The sequence below is a fragment of the Camponotus vicinus genome, unplaced genomic scaffold (assembly GCF_025532165.1).
Source record: "Camponotus vicinus isolate PSW18456_S1 unplaced genomic scaffold, iyCamVici1.0 SCAF_3, whole genome shotgun sequence".
NCBI classification, from domain to species: Eukaryota; Metazoa; Arthropoda; class Insecta; order Hymenoptera; family Formicidae; genus Camponotus; species Camponotus vicinus.
The window spans coordinates 15,406,594-15,431,471 of NW_028141967.1; the positions used below are offsets into that span (position 1 = coordinate 15,406,594).

Genomic DNA, 24,878 nt, shown 5'->3' on the forward strand with positions numbered 1-24,878 from the left:
CATTGATTTTTACAAATTAGGTGATTTTAAGTTTTATTGCCCAGCTGATTTTGTTTCTTATATGTGTGAATACTATCATAATCAGCTGATATTAACCATATTTAATTTTTTCTTAAATATAATAATTTGGATGATCGATTAACATTTAAATGGAATTATAAATTTTATATTTTTATAAATTTAATTTAATTATATTTTCACATATTTAAGACACATTTTTTCCTTTAATCGGAGAAGTATTTATAGAAATCAATTTATTCATCAACTTTCTTGTAAAAGTCAATAACAAATGACAAGTTGATATGTTTATATTGTATTATTACGGGCTTAAAAGTACGAATTCTACAGCAAACTTTAATCAGTTATAGCTCAAAAATAATTGTAGCCTCGATATTTTCGTGTTACGATTTCAGGCTCCATTTTACCTCTAGAATAAGCTATTAAAATATTGTACAGAGGTGAGACACCCTGTATAGCCTAGTTGCAAAATTCGCGCTCGTGTACAGACTCTCGTCTGCTCGCAACAAAATCCTCCTCAACGAAGGCGCAACCAAGGTGCAATAACACTTTGCGCATACGAATTGAGTGACGTTAACGCAGGAAAAGTTCTATTCCGTACTACTTGTACCAGGCGCTTATATGACACCCCGCGAGAGCGAGCAAAGAGGTAAAGGGACGCATGATTCTCCGTTCCGCGATGTTATTCCGCTCCCCCGATCTCTTTTATTCCCGCGAGCGGAATTACGCGCACTCTGTACATTTTGTCAGCGTAGCGGGGTCTTGTAAACAAGTATTACTTTCTCGCGGAGCGCCTCGTTTACATTAATTGTAAGCATCTTTTATCTCTTTAACAAAGGAACGAAAGTGGAGGGGAGGAGGCACCCTCCCTCGCGTTGCGAAAATACCCCCGTAATTTTTCTTGGAGCATGTAAAACTTTTATTTCTCTACCGCGCACCGGCTCTCGTAAATTGTTCGCTGTAAAACTTTGAGAATCGCTAACGAACGAAACCGGAGGATCGAGAGAATATCATAGAAGATAACATTAAGCGTAATGAATTATTTCCTAACTTAATCTCATTTAAAATCGGTTTGAAATATTTTCGCCTTTAATCTTACTTTAATAGCGCTGGGATTATGTCTAGTCAGCAGGCCGAAAAAAGTATAATGTTTCGGAATTTTTTTTTGAGAAGTGTAATAATTTTTTTTTACAAATAAATTTTTATTTAAAAGTACAAATATTAAGGATGTTATTATATATTTTTTTTTAAATAAAATATTGAAAAATGTAAAAGTTATAACTATTCTCCCGGATATTGTTTTTTGAAAAGTGCTCCGCGGTGAGCAGTGCTATTCGAAGCTGATTTATTTGATATAAAAAATTCGATAAACTATAGTTAATGTATGAAATTGTCTAGTAGATGAACGAAGGATTAATCGAAAAATTGTTTTGGGACAAAATGGCAGCCATTCGACACTAAGATATTTTTTTCGACTTAAAAATTGCTCATTTTTTATTAAGTAAAAAAAAAGTATTCATTAAAAAAAAATCCTTCGTTCTTCTACTAGGTTTTTATATGTAGAAGAAGCCTGTAAAATTTCAAGCAAATCGGTGTAACGGTTTTCGAAATATATTGCTCACCGACTTTGAAAAAGTGATTTCGAGAAAAACGCGTTTAAGACTTGTGTCAAGTTTACGTTTAAATAAAATGTAGATTTTTTAATTTACACAAAAGGGAGGGTGAGGACGCGTAATTGTATGAAAAATTGCATCCTCTTTATACATCTTCTTAATAATGGAATAAAATATGGATCGATATTTTTTTCTAATAATTGACAGAGATTTTTCGAGCCACACATTTTCGACCGAAAATCAGTTACGATCGAAACGGGCAAGTGCCTCTCGGCGATGGAGATCGCGCTGGCCCTTTCGTGGCTCGTCGCACGTCAAATTACCGGCCGTAAACGACCGTGCATGGATTATGATTCGCGCGATGCAGCCCGTGAACGCATTTGCATGTGCCTGTGAATGCCCGATGCGAGCTCATTAGTCAATGTCACTTCGGTTCCTGTAACCAACCGAGAGCGTTTACGAGGGGGAGAGAGAGAGGAAGGGAAAAGAATCGTCCCTCGGTATTCTAATTTAGGCGGCGAGTCGTGCGTAGTTCCTCGTTGGCACGCGGCTTTCCCGATAGCTGCGAGGAAAATATGCGCATTCGTTAGGATATGCGAAAAAATTCGAGAAATAAACTCCGCGATCGCATTTATCCGCGATCGGACGCTTTTGAATATCGCGTAGAACCGCAATTTATCGCGAGACACCCTTATAAAAATACACGACTACGAATTTGTCCATCGAGCTTTACAACAGCAACGATATAGAGGTACGAAGGAAACGATATTTTTACAAACTTGTCAATGTTTTATCGATTGGATTGGTTTATTGAATTTTTTTGCACGTGATTAATTATTCTTTTTTTTTTTCAAAATATGCGGATGCTTTTGCAAATATTAATACAAAATTTGACGCGATTTCGAAATAAGTATGTTCTAAATTTTTATTAAGTTGAGAGAAAAGTCTGTGATATATTATACTTATTTGTTCGATCATATTCGAGATAAATTGAATTTTGAGGCGAGAGTAAGCATTTTTTACGTGAAAAAATTCTAAAAATAAACGACAACCGCATTTATCCGTGATTGGATGCTTTTGAATATCAGAGCCGCAATTTATTGTATATCCTTACAAAAATATACGACTAATTTGAAGAAAACGATATCTCTACAAATTTGTCAATATTTTATTGATTTGATTGATTTATTGAATTTTTTCGAATGTGATTAATTTTTTTTTTCGAAATAGAAAATGTGGAAATAATAATAAAAAATCTGCAAATAATAATAGAAAATTCTTTAAGATAAGTGTGTTTCAATCTTTATTAAAAGAAAAGCCCTTGATACATTATACTTATCCGTCAAATCACGTTCATGATAAGCATTCTGAGACGAGAGTAAACGTTTCTCCTTATTCATGTATGTATGCGCACATACTGCCAATAGAGAAAAAGCCTTGAGAATAATAAGCTGGGGCGAGATAAGAAAGTAAGATTTGTTCCTCGTGAATCGAATTCTTTCGCGGTGAATCTTGATTTATAAGAGAAAATGATCGAGATAGGTTGAAAAAGAAAAGATCGCTCCTCACATTTTTTTTTCGATAAAGTCGTCATCAAATATGTAAACACACACACACACATACACATATGTAGGAATATCGATTTATTATATTTTACATATTTTGTTATGTATTATACGTTATATTTTTATTATATTTTCTAATTATTATATTTTACATATTTTTTTATGTATTATATTTTATATTTTCATTATATTTTATAGTTTATAAGTTACGTTTATTATCCACATTAATTTTACACGTTTCTCAATGATATAGTTAAACCACTGCACTTACATATTTTATCAAGAATAACATTTTTTTTTTATTCGTTATTTTATACATATTTTTATCCGACATGAGATCATCTGTCATCTTATCTATATTATAATATTATATTATAGATGACCAAAAAAATCAAAAAATCATGATAAAAGATGGCTATTTGAAATTGAAGTCGGGTGCAGCAACTACGGATATTCCACCGACGGTATAAAATTAACTAGTATCGCCGGAAACATTCTTTCCGCTACGCTTCCGTTCGATCGGATGACGATCCCCAGAATGAAATCAAACGTCCTTCCCACTCCATTCGTATCATATCCGTAAAGCGTGTTCGTTGCCTTCTTCGCTGAATCCTCCACACTGGGGCATTGACCTGGAACAATTATCGGGCGATCTCAGAGTGTAATTGGATTCGCATGAATTATCAATGTACATCAAAGTCCCTGCTTCTGACCCGACACGAACGCAGACCGTCGAGTTGGAAGTGAAGCTCTGCGAATTCGCAGGCTCTTACTAGTAAGTCGCGATCGATCATTGACGTCGGAAATGTGCTAATCAGTTTCAACACATTGATCGCGCCTAGGATAATATTGCTGCTATTATATGGCAAGATCGTTAGAGAACGGAAAATAAAAATTTGCAGAATCCGCTATGTTTTTGACTTGTCAAAATACATATTTTCTATCTCACGATTCAGATGTTTCTTTTATTTCATTTTATATTTCTTTAGAAATAATATAAACACAAATTGTCATCGTATATTTTATTTCGAAATATTTTCTTTCGAAGGAAAATCGAATTTTGTAACTTACTTGTATATTTCTTCATTTTTATACATATTGAAATATAGATATATCCAAAAGAGAAAAAAAATATATATGTGTAGATGTAAAAGTTTTAATTGTCACAGATTAATCTATCTACGTTAAACACATATTTTTCCGCAAAGTAATATCCGTGAAGTTAAAACTTAAAAGTCGCTCTTTCAAGCAAAAGTTATTTACAGCAAAAGCTATTAAAGAACTGTGCCGGCAGGAATAAAGTAAAGTAAACTTCGGAAGGGAAAATATTTAAAGCATTTCAGACGATATGCGAACTTTTATAAATCATTGAATGCAAAACAAAACATAATCCATAAAGTCTTCCGTTCATCAGCTTTATTTGGAAGAGTAGTACTTCATTAACCGCAAGTTTAATTTATTACTGGCTTTTAACGTTGATTGTGTAGCTGTTGATAGATAAATTTTTGTTTCAAAGATGAGAGGGAGAAATTTATTTTCTTGTCATTTACGTAGGAAGTGATTTAATTGATTCATCGGAAAGGAAATATTATTTTAGTTTTTTCCTTTTAAAATTACGTAAAAATACTAATGATTTGTCTCCCTATTTAATAAATATTACCCTAAGGGGGTAATATTTATTAGAGAGACAAATATCAGCTAAGGTTTCGTAGAAAATGTTTCGCTTGCTGAATCATAAATCACGATAACGGTTATTAGTTGACATTATGATAGGAATGGGTAACTTGAGAATTCTCTTCAATGTACATACGTTGTATCAATTATTATCCATATCTCTCTCTCCATCTTTCTCTCTCCGATGGAAACTGAGTTCGTCCGATCTCTCACCATCCATTTCCCCGATACAAACTGAATCATCCCTTGATTTCACACATGGGATCTTGACAAAGTGAATATACGTACGTTGCCTCGAAAGCAAATCAGTCGACATTTAATGACATATGAATGCGTCGTTTAATCCTGCGAGACGCATACGTCGCTTGATATGAATCAATCGCGAAAGAACTCATGATATATTTTTGCCTCGTCGCACAAGCACAGTCGTGGTTAATTATTTCTTGCTTTCCGCGAGAAAATTACTCGTTCGATTGATCACTGCACCTTTATACGCCGTACTTTATTCACTTTAATGCGATTTATGGAAATATCTTTTAATTACATTCGAAAGAAACGTTTCACAATTCAATTATTGAATATCTAATTCGATTATAATCGCCAAAATAAATCAGCTTGAATAATTTCCTAGACGTTAATTGGGCAATCTTGTCGAAAGTTATTTTCAACGAAACTTTAATGGAATTTATTCTACATTTTCGTACGAAAATGTAGAACTTACAAACTTTTTCTTTTTATTAATTTACAAGTTTCCAAATAAAATTTCTCGTTATTTTTCTCCTTTATTTTTAAATTTCAACATATTTCCTTAAAATATTTCTAAATGGGACGATTAATTAAAACTGGCATTTGGCCGCCTTTACATAATGTCCGTTCGATTTACAATAATAAGAATCATTGATAGGCTTAATGCTAGTTAACGAAGCGTCTGTGCATCGCGGCAATTCGTCTCAATTGAATTTTGACACGCGGCTGAAGAGCCACGTCAATCAACGATAGAAAATCAAGCGCTCGCATAGCCACGAAGCTAATTAGGGCTCGAAGTACCAACTCAATGGCGTGTGGCTATATAGCTACTTTACATTGCAGCGTTCACCGCGGGGTAATGATCCCTCGAGTTTCAGCCGTTAATCCGAGCCGTGATAATGAAAAATATCCCACTCTTGTTGCGATGAATAATCAATTCAATTCGCGCGGAACGAACTCGTTATTCGACATTGACTGATAATTTACACGTCAGCTCGATGCTACAGCTCCTTGCACAGACTACGCAGAGTATGCAGTATGTATTATAATTTACAAATTCTTTGCCAACTCCCCGGAGTCCCGCTATCTTTCTTCATAATCAACGGAGGATGTGTTTAGTATTTATGGCATTGTATAGCTCTGCGATATATTCTCATTAAAATTGCTGCGAGCTAATGCATCACAATCTATTTCGGTTTCGGAGACGTATTTTAATTAATAAATAACGAAGGGACACGCGAGGTTGTCCTTCGTGTCACAATTTTAGAAATACATGTCACTTCTAAATTTTTCTATTTTATAAGCGAAATATTTGCGACAGAGGAAATATCTATATTTTGTTAATAATATTTATGTTAAAGGAAAAAGCTGTATATTATATTGATCAGCATGCATGTACCATGAAATAAATATAAAAGAAGTGTAAAGAAATATAAATAAATCTTTTAGCGTTTATTGCATATAAATACAATAATATATATTTTATGACATATATATGACGTATTTTATGACGTATATTTTTTTATATCGGATGTTTCCCGAAGGTAACAAAAAAGTTTTTGCGAAACGAGCGCGTTGCGTCCGAGTTTCATGCGAAAGAGTAAGAAAAGTTTGAATTTAAATCAAACTAATTTTCTGTTACTTTATCACGCGAACGTTCGATAAACGAGTTTGTAAGTAATGACTTAAATAATTTTCTCGACTTACCATCGATATAGTTTTAATATTTATTGCACGCCTACGTAATTAATGTTAATTACGCGCATCTGAACACTAATAATTATTAATTTGTGATTGTTTCGAAAACTTTGGAATGTAATTAATTAATTATTATAATTAACTAGATACAATTAGACATGTGCGATGAATAACCTACAAGTAAGTGTATCTATAAAAAACACTGGATTTTGCCTGGATTTTTAAAACTTGGGTCACGAAACGAAAAGTTAAAGCCGCGAGCAAATCGCCCTTCGGATATATTTTACCGTGGGATATTCTCTTTGTCGCGAATTTCTCTCTCTTTCTGTCTCGATTTCCATCTTAAAGAGTGGATTACACGCCACGTGGCCGCCTCATGTAAGATTAATGAACTAATCCTGCAGAGCTGACCTTTTATCTCGATTTTATCGTGGGTGCTTTCGGAAAAAACAGGGCGTTACAAATACACGACCGTCGGTATGGTTAATCGACCGGTTGCGAAATAAAAAGAACACCGTATATAAACGCGGTAAATAAATTTCGTTAACTTTAAACCGGCGGTCTTCTCTCGGTTTCGCCGCAAATTTACATTTCAGTCACGCACTTTCGGCAGACGTTCAAACTTTCAGCTTCTCTTCGAGTGGCATTTATCGATTCCCTTGGTTTCCCGGACGTGTGCGTGTGTGCGTAATGTGTGCATATATTCATAACAATCGCCGATACAATGGCGCGCGCGTAGCCGGAAGCGCTTTTAAACCATTATACGCACCGTGCGTGCATATATTATACGGGGGAGTAGAACTTCTAGGGTCCACGGGTATAATTTGTCTTTCAACGCGACGTGCGCTAATTTGTGCGCTGTGTACTGTCGACACTTGAATTATTCGATTTACGTTTAACAATTCAGGTCGGCGCCGATCAATCGCTATCGCTTTCAATGTACGCGGTGACGGTTTTCATGCGCAATTCGAACATCTATATTAATAAATTCCTTAATCTACGTGCATCCGATTATTATATGATGAAGAGCTTCTGTAAATCATGACCTTACGTGCCGTGGGACTCGATATATTTGCAATCCATTCGTCGCAAGGTATGTGAGAAATCGATCGCTTCAAGTAGAATGGTTTAAAGAATCAAAAAAATTAATCCTTTTGTCTTCTAGGACCTATTTAATTCTACTAAGGTGTAATATAATTAATTAATCTATTATAATTATTAATAATAATATTAAATAAGTATTATAATTATTAATAACAATATTAAATATTATATTTATGTCATATTAGTATTTTAAAAAATTGGCATACAATTTATAAATATACACTTTTAAAAATTAAAAGATTAACATAATAATAATAATAAAATAATAAATTAAAGTGTAATAAAGTAAATTAATATTAATAAATTTGAACGTAATGATAATTAGTAAATTAATATGATATTACAGCGGATATATCTTAAATAAATAAAACATTAATTTTTTGAAATTTATATACTTATAAAAACCGAAAATCATAAATAGAATGAATAGATAAGCGTACCGATTTCGAAAGAAATATCAAGTCACATATTTCTCTATAGTGAATCATTTAAATATATTCTCTATTTTTGAGATTTCAATTTTCTCCTCTCGATATTAATTTGACATTCCGATTTTTTCATCCCTTTTTTTTGTCGACAAGCCGCTCATATTCGAAAATTTATTACGCGATCGAGAGACAAAGATAAAACGTTGAATATTTCAAGATAGCAGAGAACGTAGGGTCCCATGGGCAATAGCGTTTGGTTTTGATTGCATATTTTAGATTACAAACTCGTTAAACTCCGCCGAATTCAATGCGTACGCCGATGTTTTTCGAGATTGAAAACACGGGGAATTATCCTGGGTATTGAGCGTTTTATTTCTATCGTTTTGTGTTCAATGTTCCAGGACTTGTCCGAGATCGTAGGATGCTATTCGACTTACAATTCCACTAGAGCTTCAACTGGTCGCACTCGCAATCTTCAACAAATAGCTATGCGATCGCGTTTTATTTGAAAAATTCTAATACAATATGCATTAATAGAAAGCGCGAATTTTCTCTGTATTCTGAATTCCATAATAGTTAGGAAAAGAGCGCAAATAAAAACATAAAAAAAATAATTTTTAGGAAAGTTCTTACAATTGTGTATCATTAAACTGTGTTTATTTTATATACAATTATTATCAACAAAATAAATTAAATTATAACTGCACGATATATATTGTAAAAAATGAAAAATATTGAAAGAATGTTTCCTGAATTTATTCCCTCATGAAAAAATCGCTCTATATTTATTCAGTTTTTACTATTATGAATAATAATATTTATAAAAGATGCTTTTCTATATTTTTGTAAAAAGTCTATTCTTTGCAGATTTTACACTCTCATTAAATAATACTCGGTTTTGCGAAAGATGAGATTTAAATTTTTAAATAAATATATTATTAGGACGTGTAATGACGAAATCAACGCGTCAATCAATTGCTCTTATTATTTCTCTCTCGTCTCTGATTTGATTTCACTAAATATCACGAGGCGCAATATTGCAATTTGCAGCTGGGTTTACAGATCGCCGCGAAACCAAGTTTTCAACAAGTGGCCGAGTCTTGGCGAGATGTCTATCAACTTCAGGGACCAGATGTATACTATTGCGCGTGATATCAAACTGAACACGTTTACCAACGCGCTGCCGGCCATGATCAAGTGTTTGTTTGTGTACAACTCCAATAATTGAATTCATGAACCATGAACGCGATACGCCTCGTTTGCACGACTGTGAAATAATATTGATCCTACGCTTTTAATTCGTGTTTCTTTTTATATTTTATTTTTATTCTATTTATTTATCTATTTTTTATATATAAATCTGTGTAAAGTAATCCAGAGTTCTATTTTGCGCCCAAAATAATCCTCATTCGTTTCCATTTTGCGTGGCTTAAAAATCGCTGAATTTTGAGGGCACGCTATTCATGGACGCTATGATTTGTCTACGATTGTATATCGCGATAAACACGTTTCCAGATTCTATTCACGTCGGTAGCGTTTTTAATCAATCTTTAACTGTAACACGACGTTAGAGGAAGATCAGCAAGATATAACTCATCTCGACGTTTATGCTTTTCTTTCATGGCACCGACATTTTTCATCATTCCATGTCGCGTTTTATCTCACTAAAAAATACAGAAATCACTATTATCCTTCTTTTTTTAAATGACACCACCGTAAACCATTTATAAACTTATTCTGCGAGTCCATATTTCAAGATTTGCTTGATTAGATGTGAAAGAAATTTATTATTTAGAAACCCATTTCTCTCTTTATTTATAAATAAATGTACAGTGATTAAATATGTGGATTCGTTTCGCGGAGATATTTGTCGGTTCAGGAAAAAGAGGAATAAAATTTTTCGCACTCCAGAGAAAAACAATCGTAAAATATCGCATTTGTTCCGGTCAGCGAAAAAAACGATACTTAATTATCGAGAGTGCGTCATCTATTATTTTTTTTCCTTTGTTGGGTTTTAATGGAATAAATAAGGAAAACAGCTGTACTACTAATTTGTGACGCAGATAATTTATTTACTAAAATCAGGGCGAGAGAATTTTCTTTTTCAACAGCAGCGAATATTTTTATATATCAATGTTTTTATATATCATGTTCATTTGTATACTTTTATTATATTTCTTTTATATTTTATTTATATATCTATATTTGTATTTCTTTTATATTTTTTTTATATTATTACATTTTATTTTATAATTACATTTTAATTATATTTTATTTTATATAAAAGTGTTATACTAATTTCTGCAAAAAATATTAGTTGCAGTCTCGTAAAAGTCAAAAGATCTGGAAATTAAATAAGATCGATCTTTCATGAGACTATCACTATAGCTCTTCCAGTATAGATAAACTTCGGTCCCTATTTTTAAGGGGAGTCCCATTTTTCAACTAGCCACTATCTTCTCTTAAAGTTTTCATCCTGCAAAGTCCGTCGCTGGTCCAAAGAGCAAAGATAAAATAGAAACTAGTTAGAACTCGCTTCTTGAGATAATGTGTCTCTCTTATCATTAAAATTTTCCGTAAGATGGGCTTATTTTTAACCCCTCCCCTTTAGGCGCCGAAATACGTAGATCCAACTCCGATGGAACAAGCGACTCTTGACGTAGCACTTGCCGGGAAATGACTTTCCTCTCCGTCAAACTAGCGGGAATAGGGAACAGGTATTATGCGAATAAACGCGATGAGGTGTAATCTCGTAGCGACGAAATTCTAGCTAGTAACCCGGGAAAAGTTTTGTATTCATACAATTTCTCCAAACCTCTCTCGCGCGTCCTTCCTTTATCCGGTCGCGATAAATTCGCTTCTGTTGACGCGGGAATTGAATTCTCCGCAACCACCAGAGCCATCGAACTTTTCAGGAGCGCGAACCTTCGGAGATGCTTCTGATCGAATAAGACTCGGCAACGGCCGAGATTGTCGCGTTTGCCAAATAAATGCGGTCGCTATACGTGCGGATTCGTCCTCCGCGGTTCAAAATTCTCTACAGCGAGACCATCCGTTGCAATTGCATTATAATTGCAGCCCCATGCTTCAGAGGTTTCCGCGTTTCCGCCGACCGATGCATCGCATTACCAATGCTACTTTGACCCGGGATAACGAGATACTCCAGCCGAGATAGATAGATCGTCTCGTTTTAATATCGGATTTCAGGATTATATACGAATTGTGGCGATGCAACGGAAATTCATAATAGATTTCAATCTGGCTTCGAGTATTGTCAGCGTTGCTACAAGCTATATAAATTATGCATATATATCGAAAACACAAATATATATATATATATATATATATATATATATATATATATATATATATATATTACTTGAATAACCCAACATATTAATATTACATTTTTTATTTATGCTTTTTTTAACATTTTATTTATTTATTTCTTTTTACGAAAATTCGCATATATTTTATTTGTATTTATACATTTTTTTGTAAAAATATATGTGTGTACGCTATTTTTTTAAAGCTCTGGAAATTTTCTAAAAAGGTAAAATCTAACGCAAATTTTTTTCCGCGCAACGCAAAGAATTTTGCGAAAAACGTAAAAAGCGAATCGTCGAAACGAGATCGTATAACTCAACGAGAATGGAGTTGTGCAAGCGCATAAAAATGAAATATTTGTTACACTACGTTGGATCATTACAATATCTAAATAATCGATGTACGAGTAGATCCGATACATGTACATATATATCGTAATTTGTTTAATTCAGGCGACTCGCGATCCACGATTTTGCGGAAGCGTCGACGTGCATTCGACGAAAATCATCGTCGCCCGTGAAGCGACCACGTATCATCGGCAGGTGAACCGTGCCTCGCACGCAACTCGAGCGGCACTTTGATCAAGGGACGCGTGGGTGTTTCGTGCCGCGCCGCTGCATTGCTCAATCGTGCGCGTACAATGCACGCAGACACGTGATCCCACGCGTTCGCGAATATTGAGACATATGCACGCTCGATTTACGCGCTCCTCTTCGTTCGCTCAATCACAGGCGACCGCCAATTGGGAAGCGCATCCGGCCGAGATTAACGAAGCCCCTTTGCAAATGAATTCATGGGCGGCACCCTCGCTCCCTCGCTCGCCTGTGGTCGCTCGCAAGATATATACATGCATATATCTTGAGAGAAAAAGAGGAGAAGAGGGAGGGGGGGGGGAAGAAAGATTGCGTCTCGGTCTGAATTAGTACCGCTTCTAAAAAAAATTTTTTTTTATTTATTATAAAAAGTAAATGTAAGAAAGACCCTTCGATCATTTGAATTAATTTTTATTTTCTTCTTTTTTTTTATGTAAATAATTGCTCTAGATTCCTTCAAAACCTCTATTATTAAAATCAATTTTCTCAATATCTGTAATAAATTATTAAGAATATTCGACATGGATATATAAATCTTTATGATACATTTTCTTTATTATATTTCTATTGTCTTTTGCATGGCATATTAAATAAATTAATATATAGAATAAAATAAAATAATATAAAATATATATAATATCTAAAAATAAATAGAATCTAATAAATTAATATAAAATAATAAAAATACTGGTTTATGATTGAATATAATCTTGTGTCTAACTCGAGAGTTTACTTTTACAATACATAAAATTTATCGTACGAAGCACTTTTCGCAAGAAACACATTCAGAACGTAATCAACACGTTACGTCAAATCGTATTATTACCTGTGTATCGTTATTTACGAAGAGTGACAACTATATCCGGGCACGTATACACTTTTAGCTAGGACGGAGATCCAACGGCTTATTAAAGGTTCGAGTTTTCCCTCACCTTCGCACACCGAGTGAACGCACCTGACGCGACGATGGTGACTGACACGTGTGTATCGCTGGCCACCCTCGCTAGCTAACGTGAAACGGGATGGAAACTGCTCATTGGTTCGTGCGGGACTTTACAACACCGGGGCCGTTAAGTGGTTGAAGTGAAGCGAAAAATTGTTCTCTTGCGTTTTCCGCCAGTTACAGAATGCATCTTTAATGCATTTTCGCGTGCAGAATTCTCTCCATGCAAATTTGAAGGATTTTTAGATTGTAAAAAGTACGGTAATATTATATTTCATTGGGCGCAATGAAAGCTTACCAATTTCGAATAATTCGCGAAGCCAATGCAATCTTTATCCGTGTAATCGACGAACAGAGGAATTTGCACAGATGATACATTTTATTGATTTTCTCTCGCATTCCTCACAGAAGGGTATTTTCGAATTTGCGATAATTGTGTGAATAATTTAACTGTAACTTTTTGACTAATTTTCGAGCCCAGGACGACATTCCTTTATATGTGCACTTTATATGAGCATCTTGAACAAGGGAATTTTTTCGATTTTTCAAGTCCCACATGCACTTATTAATAATTATTAATGTAATTCATTGATACAAAATATGTGAGATTCTTTTTGTGGAGTTACACTCCTCCAAAAATGGGGATAAAAATTAGGTTTTTTATTTTTTAGATTTTTAGGTTTTTATTATAATTTTGTCTTTGTTCCAATTTTCCCCACATTTAATTTTATTTTTATTTTAAAATTTAACTTCTCGTAATTCGAAACCTATGCTATTTAGCATCGTACTGTGCACGATAACGTATTTTTTTTTTTTCTTGAAAACTACTGATTTTATGAAAAAATGAAAGAAATAAAAAAATTTCTAAATAAATCAAACTTTTTAATGCATTTTTAGATGATCATATTCCGGCCAATTAAAAAGTTCTAATAAAAAATTGAATAGAGGTTGCTAGTTTTATCCCCCTATAACAATAGACTGAAAAAAATATTAATAAATAACCTTTTTACTAGTAGAAAATATCCACCTAATTTCTTTAACTTGTTCCAAATTTGAGAAAAAAATAAAAACCTAATTTTCACCCCCATTTTTGGAGGATATATATATATATTTTTTTTTGGAGACTATATATATTTTTTTTACTTTTATATTTTTATAATTTCATAAAGGAATTTCATAAAGGAATTATATTTTCAGATATATGTACATTATATGTAAAAAATTACACATAAAAAAAATTGCCAACCACTATTTTTGCAAACTTTTTCGAAAATTGTACAGCGTGGAAATATTCTTTATAAATCTGCAAAATTTCTATTGCATTATTGCGCGCGCAATCAACGAACAATGCATCGCTAAAAGATAAAAGATATATAAATAATCGCAACAGAATTCACATGATGATACAGTAACTGACCATATTGCAATGGCAGTAGGTTTGAACTGATAATATCTGTTCACTTTGTGCTTTTGCGATGACAATTACAAAGTTATTACGCATAACGCATCCCACGTAATAACCGCCTTCGGCCTTTTGCACCAGGCAATGGCATACTACTTTCTCGTATATATTCTCTCTATTCAATCCCGGGCGAATCGCCCAGTGGGCGAATAGAGAGAGAGAGAGAGAGAGAGAGAGAGAGAGAGAGAGAGAGACAGACAGACAGACAGAGAGAGAGAGAGGATGTAGTACAAGGTTGTATACATATATATCGCCGGTAGTAATTGTGGAACGATGTGAACTCGGAATGAATATGCAAACAACAATATGCAAACATCACAATTCGAGTGCGAGGGGAAAACAACAAGAGATAAAAGGAGAAGAAAGCAAGGTAAACGAAAAGAAAGCAATGTGGAATCCAGAAACAACGCTAAGAACAGTGGTGGTGGAATTATCCTCGTTGGTCTACAAACGCAACTCATTCGGACGTGAAATCTACCCTCGAGGAAGTTTTTATTATCATGTCATAAATAGCGGTAACGCAGCATGTGTGAAAATACAAAATCGCTCTCTTTTTGTTTCGATTAGTCGATTCATTATATTTAATTTATTTCTAAATGACAGAAATTTTATAACACTCGCGTAATATTTATGACAGTATAAATAAATTAGTTAATTAAATAATATGAGAAATCAATTTAATTACAATTATATCTAAATATTCTGTAGTTAAATAGTATTTAAGTATTTTTTTATCGATTTGATTAGCATCATTATTTAATGCCGCGATAATATTATTTATTTTAAAGATACTTAGGTTAATGGAGAGATAATGAGCGAGTAGTAAGCCCCTGTGTCTGCTCGGACAAGTAGCCTCTGCCTCTGAATAGTCAGCCGCGAGTGAATTTGCATACTCGTTCGTATACTACATATGTATTGTAATACATTCCGTGACCAGATTCAAATCCGCAGCCCGGTTTTTACTCAATATTGTCGCTCGCGCGTGGCCTTTGTGCGAAAATTGCAATTCAAGCTTTCGGTTGTTTTGCACTCTTTTTCGCTCTCTCTCGGGGCATCTCTAAATCAGTGTGCAGCGGAATGTTTGCATTACCACGAAGAAAAACTAACAAATAAATATCGGATTTTCGAGTTGCTTTTAATGCCTACAAGTTTGTTCTTAAATCCATTCTTTTTTTCTCAAGAAACGCAGGGGAGATTTATATCTTCTAACATAAGATAAAACAACTATACACGTCTTTTATCGAAATCGTATCGGATGTGTACAATTAAAATAACTTTATTATTTTTAAAAATAGAAGGAACGAGAGAAATCCTTTATTCAATCGTTTGAAGAAAGAAATGCCATCTAAAATATATACGATATCTTTACAAAAATACGCAGAAAGATTACAGATAAATAAATAGATAGATAAATAGATAAATAAATTGAAACGATAATATATATATTTCTTTTTCATGAAATGATTATCTCTCGGAGAGACATTTGTGTTGAATAAAATCGATTAAGTTTTTTATAAGGAACTTCTAAAAGAAGGAAAAGGGACGAAGTCGAGTTTCTTAAACGTTCGTAAAAGTTTGTTAAGCCAACAAAAGTAGCCAGAAGTAAATGAAAAGGACTCGAGCGCATTTTTAAGATCTGGCGCGATGCCAGATTTATATGACGAATAAGCGGAACAAAAACACTTTTATCTCGCCGCGGAAGGTTTGCTCCGAGGAAAAAAGAGAGAGAAAGAGACGAAAGAAATAGAGGAGAAAATAATGCCGAGAAGGAGAATAATATAGTATAAATAAAAATGACATTTTATATGTGTTAGCGTGATATTTATAAAAAAAGGTTCTCCTCTCTCGCGTTTAAATAACACGCATGTTCCACACGTCCGCGTCACATGAAGGCGCGCGAAGAGGGGTGGCAAGCTACATGTTTACGATATGATGAATGGAGATGGATGATTGACTCGCTTAACAAGATAGAAGAAGAGTCATTAGGTCCCTCGGTATTCTTCGAGGAATTTAATACTTCGGTGAATAAATGTGGAAGAATTTGAAAATGGATTTTCTATGATTATATTCCTCTCCGAAGGGCGTTTTATTCGATCTTTGACGATGATGCCACGCGAGGAACCTGGGCAATGTACATGTCACACCTTTTAATCTTCGGCCACAAATTTACATTAACCGTTTCTCTCAATCGACGTTTCATTCTTATCGCTTCGCGCGATTAATAATCGCAATCACGCGCGTCCTGACTCTTCGGCGAGCGATCTATCGCTCTTCATTAATCACCGTCACGTTTACACTGGCCTGGCAGCCGCATCCGCGCGTGCTGTGTCTTCCATCTCTCTCTCTTTCCCCTGTTCTCTTTTATATTTCTATGTAAATATAATTGGGCGGGAGGGCAGGTGGAAGGATATGTGTGCGGCGATGGACGCGAAAGGTGGGTCGATGAAACAGGGTCACCATTGTCGACTGGTTAGCACTTTTTCGCGTGACAAAACGATTTTGCATTTCCTGCGGTCAACGCTCCTGTTCCGGCAGTGACAGCGGTACAAAACGAGAGACGATGCGGGAGCAGGAGGGGGGGGGGGGGGAGAGGGAAACGATGAGGGAGGTTGTTTGGGCAAAAAACGACGGGCGTGAAATTTTCGATAGCGATATACGTATAAACGAGCGTCGGGGTTCGTGTTTCACTGCGGGATTTACATACTACATTTTCGATTACGGCGTTTAACTTTTTCGTTTGTCAGTCTTGGGGGAGATTTATATCGCCGCCCCCCGCGCGTCCATCGCTTCCGAAGGGAATCCCGCGATTCCGTTTTCATCATCGGATTTCACGTCACCTCGTATCCTTCTCGCGCGCATCGAAGGGGGATAACGACTCGCGCCAGTCGCGGATTTCAATTCGCTTTTTGCGCGCAATTAAAAAACACAGCGCCGACATAGCATTGTGCGCGGATCTGATGGATTTTTCAGCTGACACGTCTACGGCCGACGCGTTTAAATGCGCGATGCGGGGGTGGACGGGGGGGATAAAAAAAAATTCTAGCGAATTCGTTTATTAAAATACACCGCGACTTGCCTCCTCAAAAAGCACGCGGCTCTCTCGCGAGTGTAATTATATGTATTTGAATTTATGCCGAGAATTATATTATATTCTTCCGTTCTATTTCTATAAACTTAGCTTATTTTTTCTTCCTACGGAAACTCTCGTAATATCTCGCGATATTCCCGTCCGTTTTGTAAATTGGAGAGTATCTCTCTTTGTCCTCTCTCCGGAGTTTCAGACACTTATTAAGGTGATTTTCGCATCGGCGTCGGTGCTGACGGCAGAACGGGATGATAAAGGCACGAAACGACGTGCTTATGCGATATCCAAGTAAACTGCTCAGCAGCAAACCGATGCAAGCGAGGCGTCCTTTCGTCCGTACGTACATGCTCCTAATTTCGGATGCGCGGCCAGCGTACATTTCAGTCCATTCAAGATCATCTGCGTGCCTGCCGTTACCAAGTGTCGTCTCATATCCGATTTCCCTGAATATGCTCAGTGTCCGTAACAGATACAAACGACGGAGAATATCTCCGGAGGCTCATCGCGATAATGAAAGTGTTGCGTTTACCGCTTACAAGAACGGAATGTGCATTGTAAGGCGATTATTGTTCGAGTAACGTACTAATTTCACTTTGAAAGATGGAATGATTAAAAGAGAACGACATGCACATCTTTGGAAAAGATTAAGATGTTTAAATGTCTTGGTTTACATTTTTATGAGCTTTAGATTCGCATAGATTATTTCAGTGTTTATAGCAATGGCGATTTCTGTTGAGTCTTGCATTTGGTTTTTTTTTCCTTTCATAAGAAAATGTTATCGGTGTCTTAATTAGCGAGTTATTTAACTAGCGAGTTTCAAAAGTGAAAAGAAAGCTTAGCTTTCAATTAAATTGCAATCGACTTTAACTTGAGAAAAATTTAATTAAAGCCCCGTAATTACTGAAATATTCAATTTTGAAATTTCAAACATTGCCAGCAGAAGTACATTAATACAAAGTGGTAATTAAAATTTCATAAAGGAAGCTATTTATTTTAACTTAACAACGTCATACACGACGGTTCAATTCTCCTGACGGATTTAGTTGATAAACATAGATTTGGCGATAAAAATAGATTTTTCTTTTTATATCACAATCGTTGCCATTGTCTTCTTCTAATATACTCATCCTGAGTATTGATTTTTATGCGTGAAAAGTGACTCGACGAAAGGATGAAACAATAAATTCTCTAAAAAAATACTTACTCGGTATCGTTCGAAAATAGATTAGCTTGCTACATTTTTATACTTCTGAAGATCCAATTGTTCAATTTGCTTATTCAAATCATTACCTTATATAATTAAACATCTTTGCTAAATTTAATCATTAGATATATATTTCGCGTCATTATTATGAATTCTAAAATTTCGATGAAGTTTTCAAAACACTACTCTCTTAAATGGAATCAATATATTATCATTAGCAAATTAAAATTATAAACATAATAAATTTAAAATAATAAATTTAAAATAATAAATAGTATTACAATAAAAATAAATCTAATAAATTTAAAGTAAATTTAAAATACTAAATAATATTACACTAAAAATAAATATAATAAATTTAAAGTAAGTTTAAAATAATAAATAATATTACAATAAAAATAAATATAATAAATTTAAAATAAATTTAAAATTATAAATAATATTACAATATTGTGAATAAATTAAATATGAATAAATTATGTAAATAAACGTAAATAAAATTATAAATATAATACTACAAACAGTGAAATCTCAATGAGAATATCTAATTAATGATAGTGAAACTGATTTTTCATTGAAATCTTAATATCATAATCAATGAAATAAGATCAAGAAGTAAAGTGTTTTCCGAAGATCAGTGAAAAGTTTACTGGTCTTCAGTGAAAATGTCGCTGCTTTAATCAATGACATTTTCATTGATTCAATTTAAGGGAGTCTGTTTGAAAAGAAGACAATTGACGATTGAACGACTTTTGTGTATCGATATACAAAGACCCATTTAATATATCTCCACATTTATAAACTCGCAGCTTACTGCTTACTTATATTATTCGCGGAATCTCTGTCGACGAGTAATGGAAACTTGGATTGATTCTGATATGTTTTGATCGTTTCGTCGAAATTTTACCCCAGTTATATTAGGGTTCCGTGGAATCTCTCGTGTGGGATTGGAAGGGCTCTTCGCGCATTACGAGAATCTTATTAATGAATCGGCGGCGTAGAGAGTCATAGAATTTAGGATGCCCCTGGCCTTGCCAAGGTCTACGCGATATATCTCACTGATGGGACTTCGGGGAACAATTATTGTCGTCCTGGACCCTCTCGTCCTCATCTCGGCCACCTCCACGATGAACTCATTGAAGGCTTTACTGCCGCTTCCTGGCAAGCACTCGATTCGACGGGACGGGCGTCGTGATTCACGATCTGGTCGTGACGGAACGATACTTGAAACTAACATCTAAAGATTTGATTACCTCGCCTCGGCTTTCTTGATTTTGATCTTTCAATAATGTGGGTAGAATTCGATACTGATTCGATCATTTTTTGCGTAAAGTCAAAATTCAAAATTATAAATTATTTTATTTTAATTGAACCGTTTTTTAAAATACTTTCTTTAATCAGAAATATTGTATACACATGTGTATCTTTATTTGTATTTAAAAAATTTTGTAGTTTTCCTCGAAAAAAAATTTCGTAGTCTCTCGAGAAAAAGTTTAAAAATTTAAAAAGCAGAATTAAATGTTATGGTAATTAACTTATATACAGCTCTTGTTAACCATGAATACCACGATACGATACTTGTGGAGGGACAAAATTCCTGGATAATATCTTAATACTCGCTCAAAAGAGGGAAGCTGGTAAAAGCTTGGCGCATCGTAAATTGCTGCTTCTCGTAATTATTATTGCTAGCCGTAGCTAAACGTCCTCCATTCTGTAACCCGTTATAGCTGTGTTAAGTTAACAGCAACTATGGTACGCGGTAATAAGCTTTGGTATTCGTGATATTGTCCAACGTGTTGAAGAAATAACGACCGAAGTTTCTCCTCTCTCTCTCTCTCTTTTTTTTAATAAGAATTATTCTATAATTTTCATCTTCGATAGATCGATAATCTCCGACGAACAAGCTCGTCTACTGCAATAATTAGACGATCACGCGATAAGTAATTATTGTATTAACTTACGCGTACACCTGCAATATCCTATGGCGCATCTCACCGAAATATTTCCCTTGTTGCATTATTCTCGCTCTTGTGAAGTTCTAATATATCCACGCAGATTAAAGCTTCGGTGTACCGACACAAAGTAAATTTAACCCGCATTTACGGCAAGCTGTACCGCAAAATTGGTATTAAATTACTATAATTAATTGCCACGAGTAAGCTATACCTCGGTCGTGCACGTCATTACTATGTGTTTCTATTTTCAGCGCATACGGATTCAGTAATTTATCGGTATATAAATTAACGATATAGATAAATTAAAGAAAAACAATGATACACACGCCGAACTGATCTAAAATTGCAACGTATAATTAATTAATAGAGTATACTTAACAATGGAACTTAAGAAACATAAAATGTGCATGGAAAAAATTGATAAATTCTTAAACAATTTTTTCGAAACAATTTTTAAATAAATTAATAAAAGTAATGAAACACAATTTATATAATAAAGATATCTTTTAATTTAATATTTTAAAAAATTTAAATATTTATTAAAAAATCATCATCTGCATATGACATCTGCATATAAATTTACATTCAAATAAATTATGTTTCATTATTCTCTTTTTATTTTATTAGTATTCTATTAATTACTGTTACTTAATATTGATAAAAACATTCGAGTTGTGAAAGCAATTTTAGGGAGCAAAAAATCGAATAAATTTTTTAATAATATAATTATCGATTCATGTAATTTGTAAAAAAATTAATTATCTGTAGCTACTAACTAATTAATAATAAGAATATTAATAAAATGAAACATAATGAAACCATTTATTTGATTATATGGTATCACTTTAAATTGTGAACATTTCTGAAAAATGAATTTTTTGTAAAAAGAGAAGTGTGATCTATGTTTATATATAATCTATCCTGTGGCAGTCGAGAGTAAAAACTGATATAATTATAATATTTTTTTTTCACAACGTGAAAATATCGATGTATTTTATTTAAAAAGATTTATTTGATATGGCATGGTTTTTGAAATTGCTTTCAACCCGAGTACCTTTATTAACGACATGATACTTTGTTTAATGCTTACGGTGGTAAGGAAAATGATATTTTTTCTACGATACTTGATGCATATAATGTTGCACTATAGTATTTCATCCTCTCTTCTCCCTTTCTTCGCCCTCCACATTTTCCCCGTTCCATTATACGTGGACGTGGGTCATAATGTATTCGCTCGGTTTAAAGTGTTCATGGCCACCATACGCGCGCGAACACCAAGACTGGATATAACCCGTTGCACCATGTACTGCTGCCGCAAAATTGGTGTTAAATTACGATTATTAATTGCAGTAAACAAGCTACATCGCTACGCCACCCGCTTCACGTAGTCGCGTCATTTGCCTTTAATCCAGCTGTACTGAGTATCCGTGCTTCGGGGATTACTATGCGGAAATTTTCAGGCAAAATGGGGCGGAAATTATTTTGAAGCGATCTGATAGGATTTTAAGAAAAATATTCAGGGGTGTTTCGGTGAACACGTCGCAAATTAATTCACTGACTGACGTCCTCTTCAGGACAGTGATAATAAATTTGAAGAAATTTTGTGGCCTCGGATCTCTTAAGAGGATAACTGATGATTCTATAAATAGGATAAAAACAAATTTAACAAATTTATTACTATATTTGTAATTAATAAATAATTCACGTCTGTATACACGTGAAATTAGCTAGTAATGCAACAAGTTTATTTTAAAAATTTATTTTATTTAGTTTATTTTAATTTAATTTATTTTAGTTTAATTTAAAAATTGTTAGAGTCCAAAATTTAGAAAGCATATGTTTTATACTTCTTTTTTATTTCAAAAAAATTATGAGAATAAAAAATTATGATTTTATAGCATATATTAGAATTCGAATCAAAATATAATAATAAAGTACGCAAATACAACAGTTAATCATGATTATCCTGGCATTATATTCCAATTAAAATATAATGCTAGGATCATCATGATTGACTATTATATTTCCGTACTTTAATTGACATCATTTGTCGTTGTTCAATTTATAATTGTTTTTCTATAAATCGATATAAAGTTGTAAAGGACAATATTCGTAAAAATATTGTATTGACATTGAAAATTTGCGAAAACTTAAATCTTGTCTTGATTTTATTAAAAGAAATCTTTGTAAAAATCTCGTCTCGTATTGTCGCATATCTTGATTTTATTGAAAATTTTTATTTAATACTAAATAATTGTTTAAAATAATATTTAATATAATCTTTATAACATATAATAATTTAAAACACAATTATTATTATTTCTGTCATTCGTTTACTTCTCAAAAAAAATTATATATATAAATTTTATGTTAAGCTAAATAATTGTGTAAAATTCTCTATTATTTATTTTGTTTATAATAATTTATAATAATTTATATTATATTGTTTATAATAATTTTTTCAAAGTTTATTAATATAAATGTTTTTAAACAAACAAATTAAAAATTTCGTTAATATAATTGTTGTTAAACAAATAAATTAAAAATCTCGTCTCGAATATCAAGACTAATCTTGGTGCAAAAATCAAGCCTAAATCAACCGACTAAATCGGCGCTTCTCGAAACATCACTCTATATTCTATCACGTATATGTTATTTCGCGACTGCTCCGTGCCAGCTATTTCATATGTCACGGATTCACGATCGTCCTCCGGGAACGCGAAGGTTTATTGCAAGCGCTTATGGCGAATGAAAAATGGTGGTAGCATCGAGCAAGCACGATAACGATTGCGTATCGTGATCGGTAGCATTTCATTCCGACTCGATATAACGTGTTGTACGAACCCGTTTGCTTACTTGCTTGCAAATGCAACGTTATTACTGGCGGGTATTAGCCGCCCGCGCACCCACACACACGTGAAACGGATTTATTTGCGAGCGAGCATAGCGTTAACGTTTACGTTTCGATCCGATCGACGCTTATCCGCGCTCTATTGCCTATCTATCCGCTTCTGAAGCTTCTGACCGCACAAACTCGCGCGGACTTCGGTCGATGCTACACAATGCGTATAGAATGCGTGGAATGGACTGCGGAATTTTTCCCTCCCTTTCGGGATAAAATAGCATTAATGTTAATGAATGATTTTATAAAATTTAGATTGCGAGAAGAGAAAAATCATACGTAGTAAGGAGGGATTTTATTTTTTTTTATTTTTTTTTAATCCATTCATGTTCATTCATGAAACATGCATCGTCTGTTCCATCTTCCGTTTCGAATTTTAGCGATCGCAAGCTCTTAGCTCCGAAATCAATACCGGTGCGGAAATGATTTTATCTCGACGCTCGTCGTCGGTTCCGGATTCTTTCCTTATATCGGCAATCTTGTACCGGAATGGCATTTCGTCCTCCATGTATATTTGATGTGTCGCTGATGGAGTCCATTACACAACGAGGAGAACTCTCTCCGAACTCTCTTTTTCCGTTCCAGTTCCGAGATCGGTGCTACGAGAGCAATACATAGGCGAGGTCGAGCCGGACGAGGTGGAGCTGATACCCGAGTTCGAGGAGGGCTTCGACAGAGTGGACTTCAGGACGGAATTCAGCCCGAGCCCGAATCTCGAAGGACCGCAGCCGCAGCCCCGGGACAATGTTTCGAGAAATCTTCCGACCGTCAGCTCGTCCCCGCCTCGTGCGCGGACCAACAACGACGGTGAGTACCGGTAGCAGAGCCTCCCTCGTGTTACTCGACAGCGATGCACGACATGGATGGCGGCGAAGACGCATTTTAACATGCACGCAGCACGAATTTGTTGCATTTTAATTATGCATAACAGTGGATCGTGTATTTTAAAAAAATGTAATGTCAAGTGTACTTTAGCACGATGTAAAAATTTTAAATTCTTTTCCTACAAAATGTTTCTTTTTAAAGAATTTTTTTCAGTAAACCACTTTTTTCGAAATGGG

The 24,878-nt window shown here is 34.3% G+C and overlaps 1 protein-coding gene across 4 annotated transcripts in view; it reads left to right on the forward strand.

The window, feature by feature from the left end:
• The window catches only part of LOC145968000 (uncharacterized), a 227,849-nt gene that overhangs the window by 177,853 nt on the left and 25,118 nt on the right, over positions 1 to 24,878 (forward strand). For all 4 annotated transcript variants that reach the window (XM_083093159.1, XM_083093162.1, XM_083093161.1 and 1 more), the window contains exon 6: positions 24,403 to 24,624. In XM_083093159.1, coding sequence (XP_082949285.1) covers positions 24,403 to 24,624 — 222 coding nt within the window. The remainder of the gene's footprint in view (positions 1 to 24,402; positions 24,625 to 24,878) is intronic.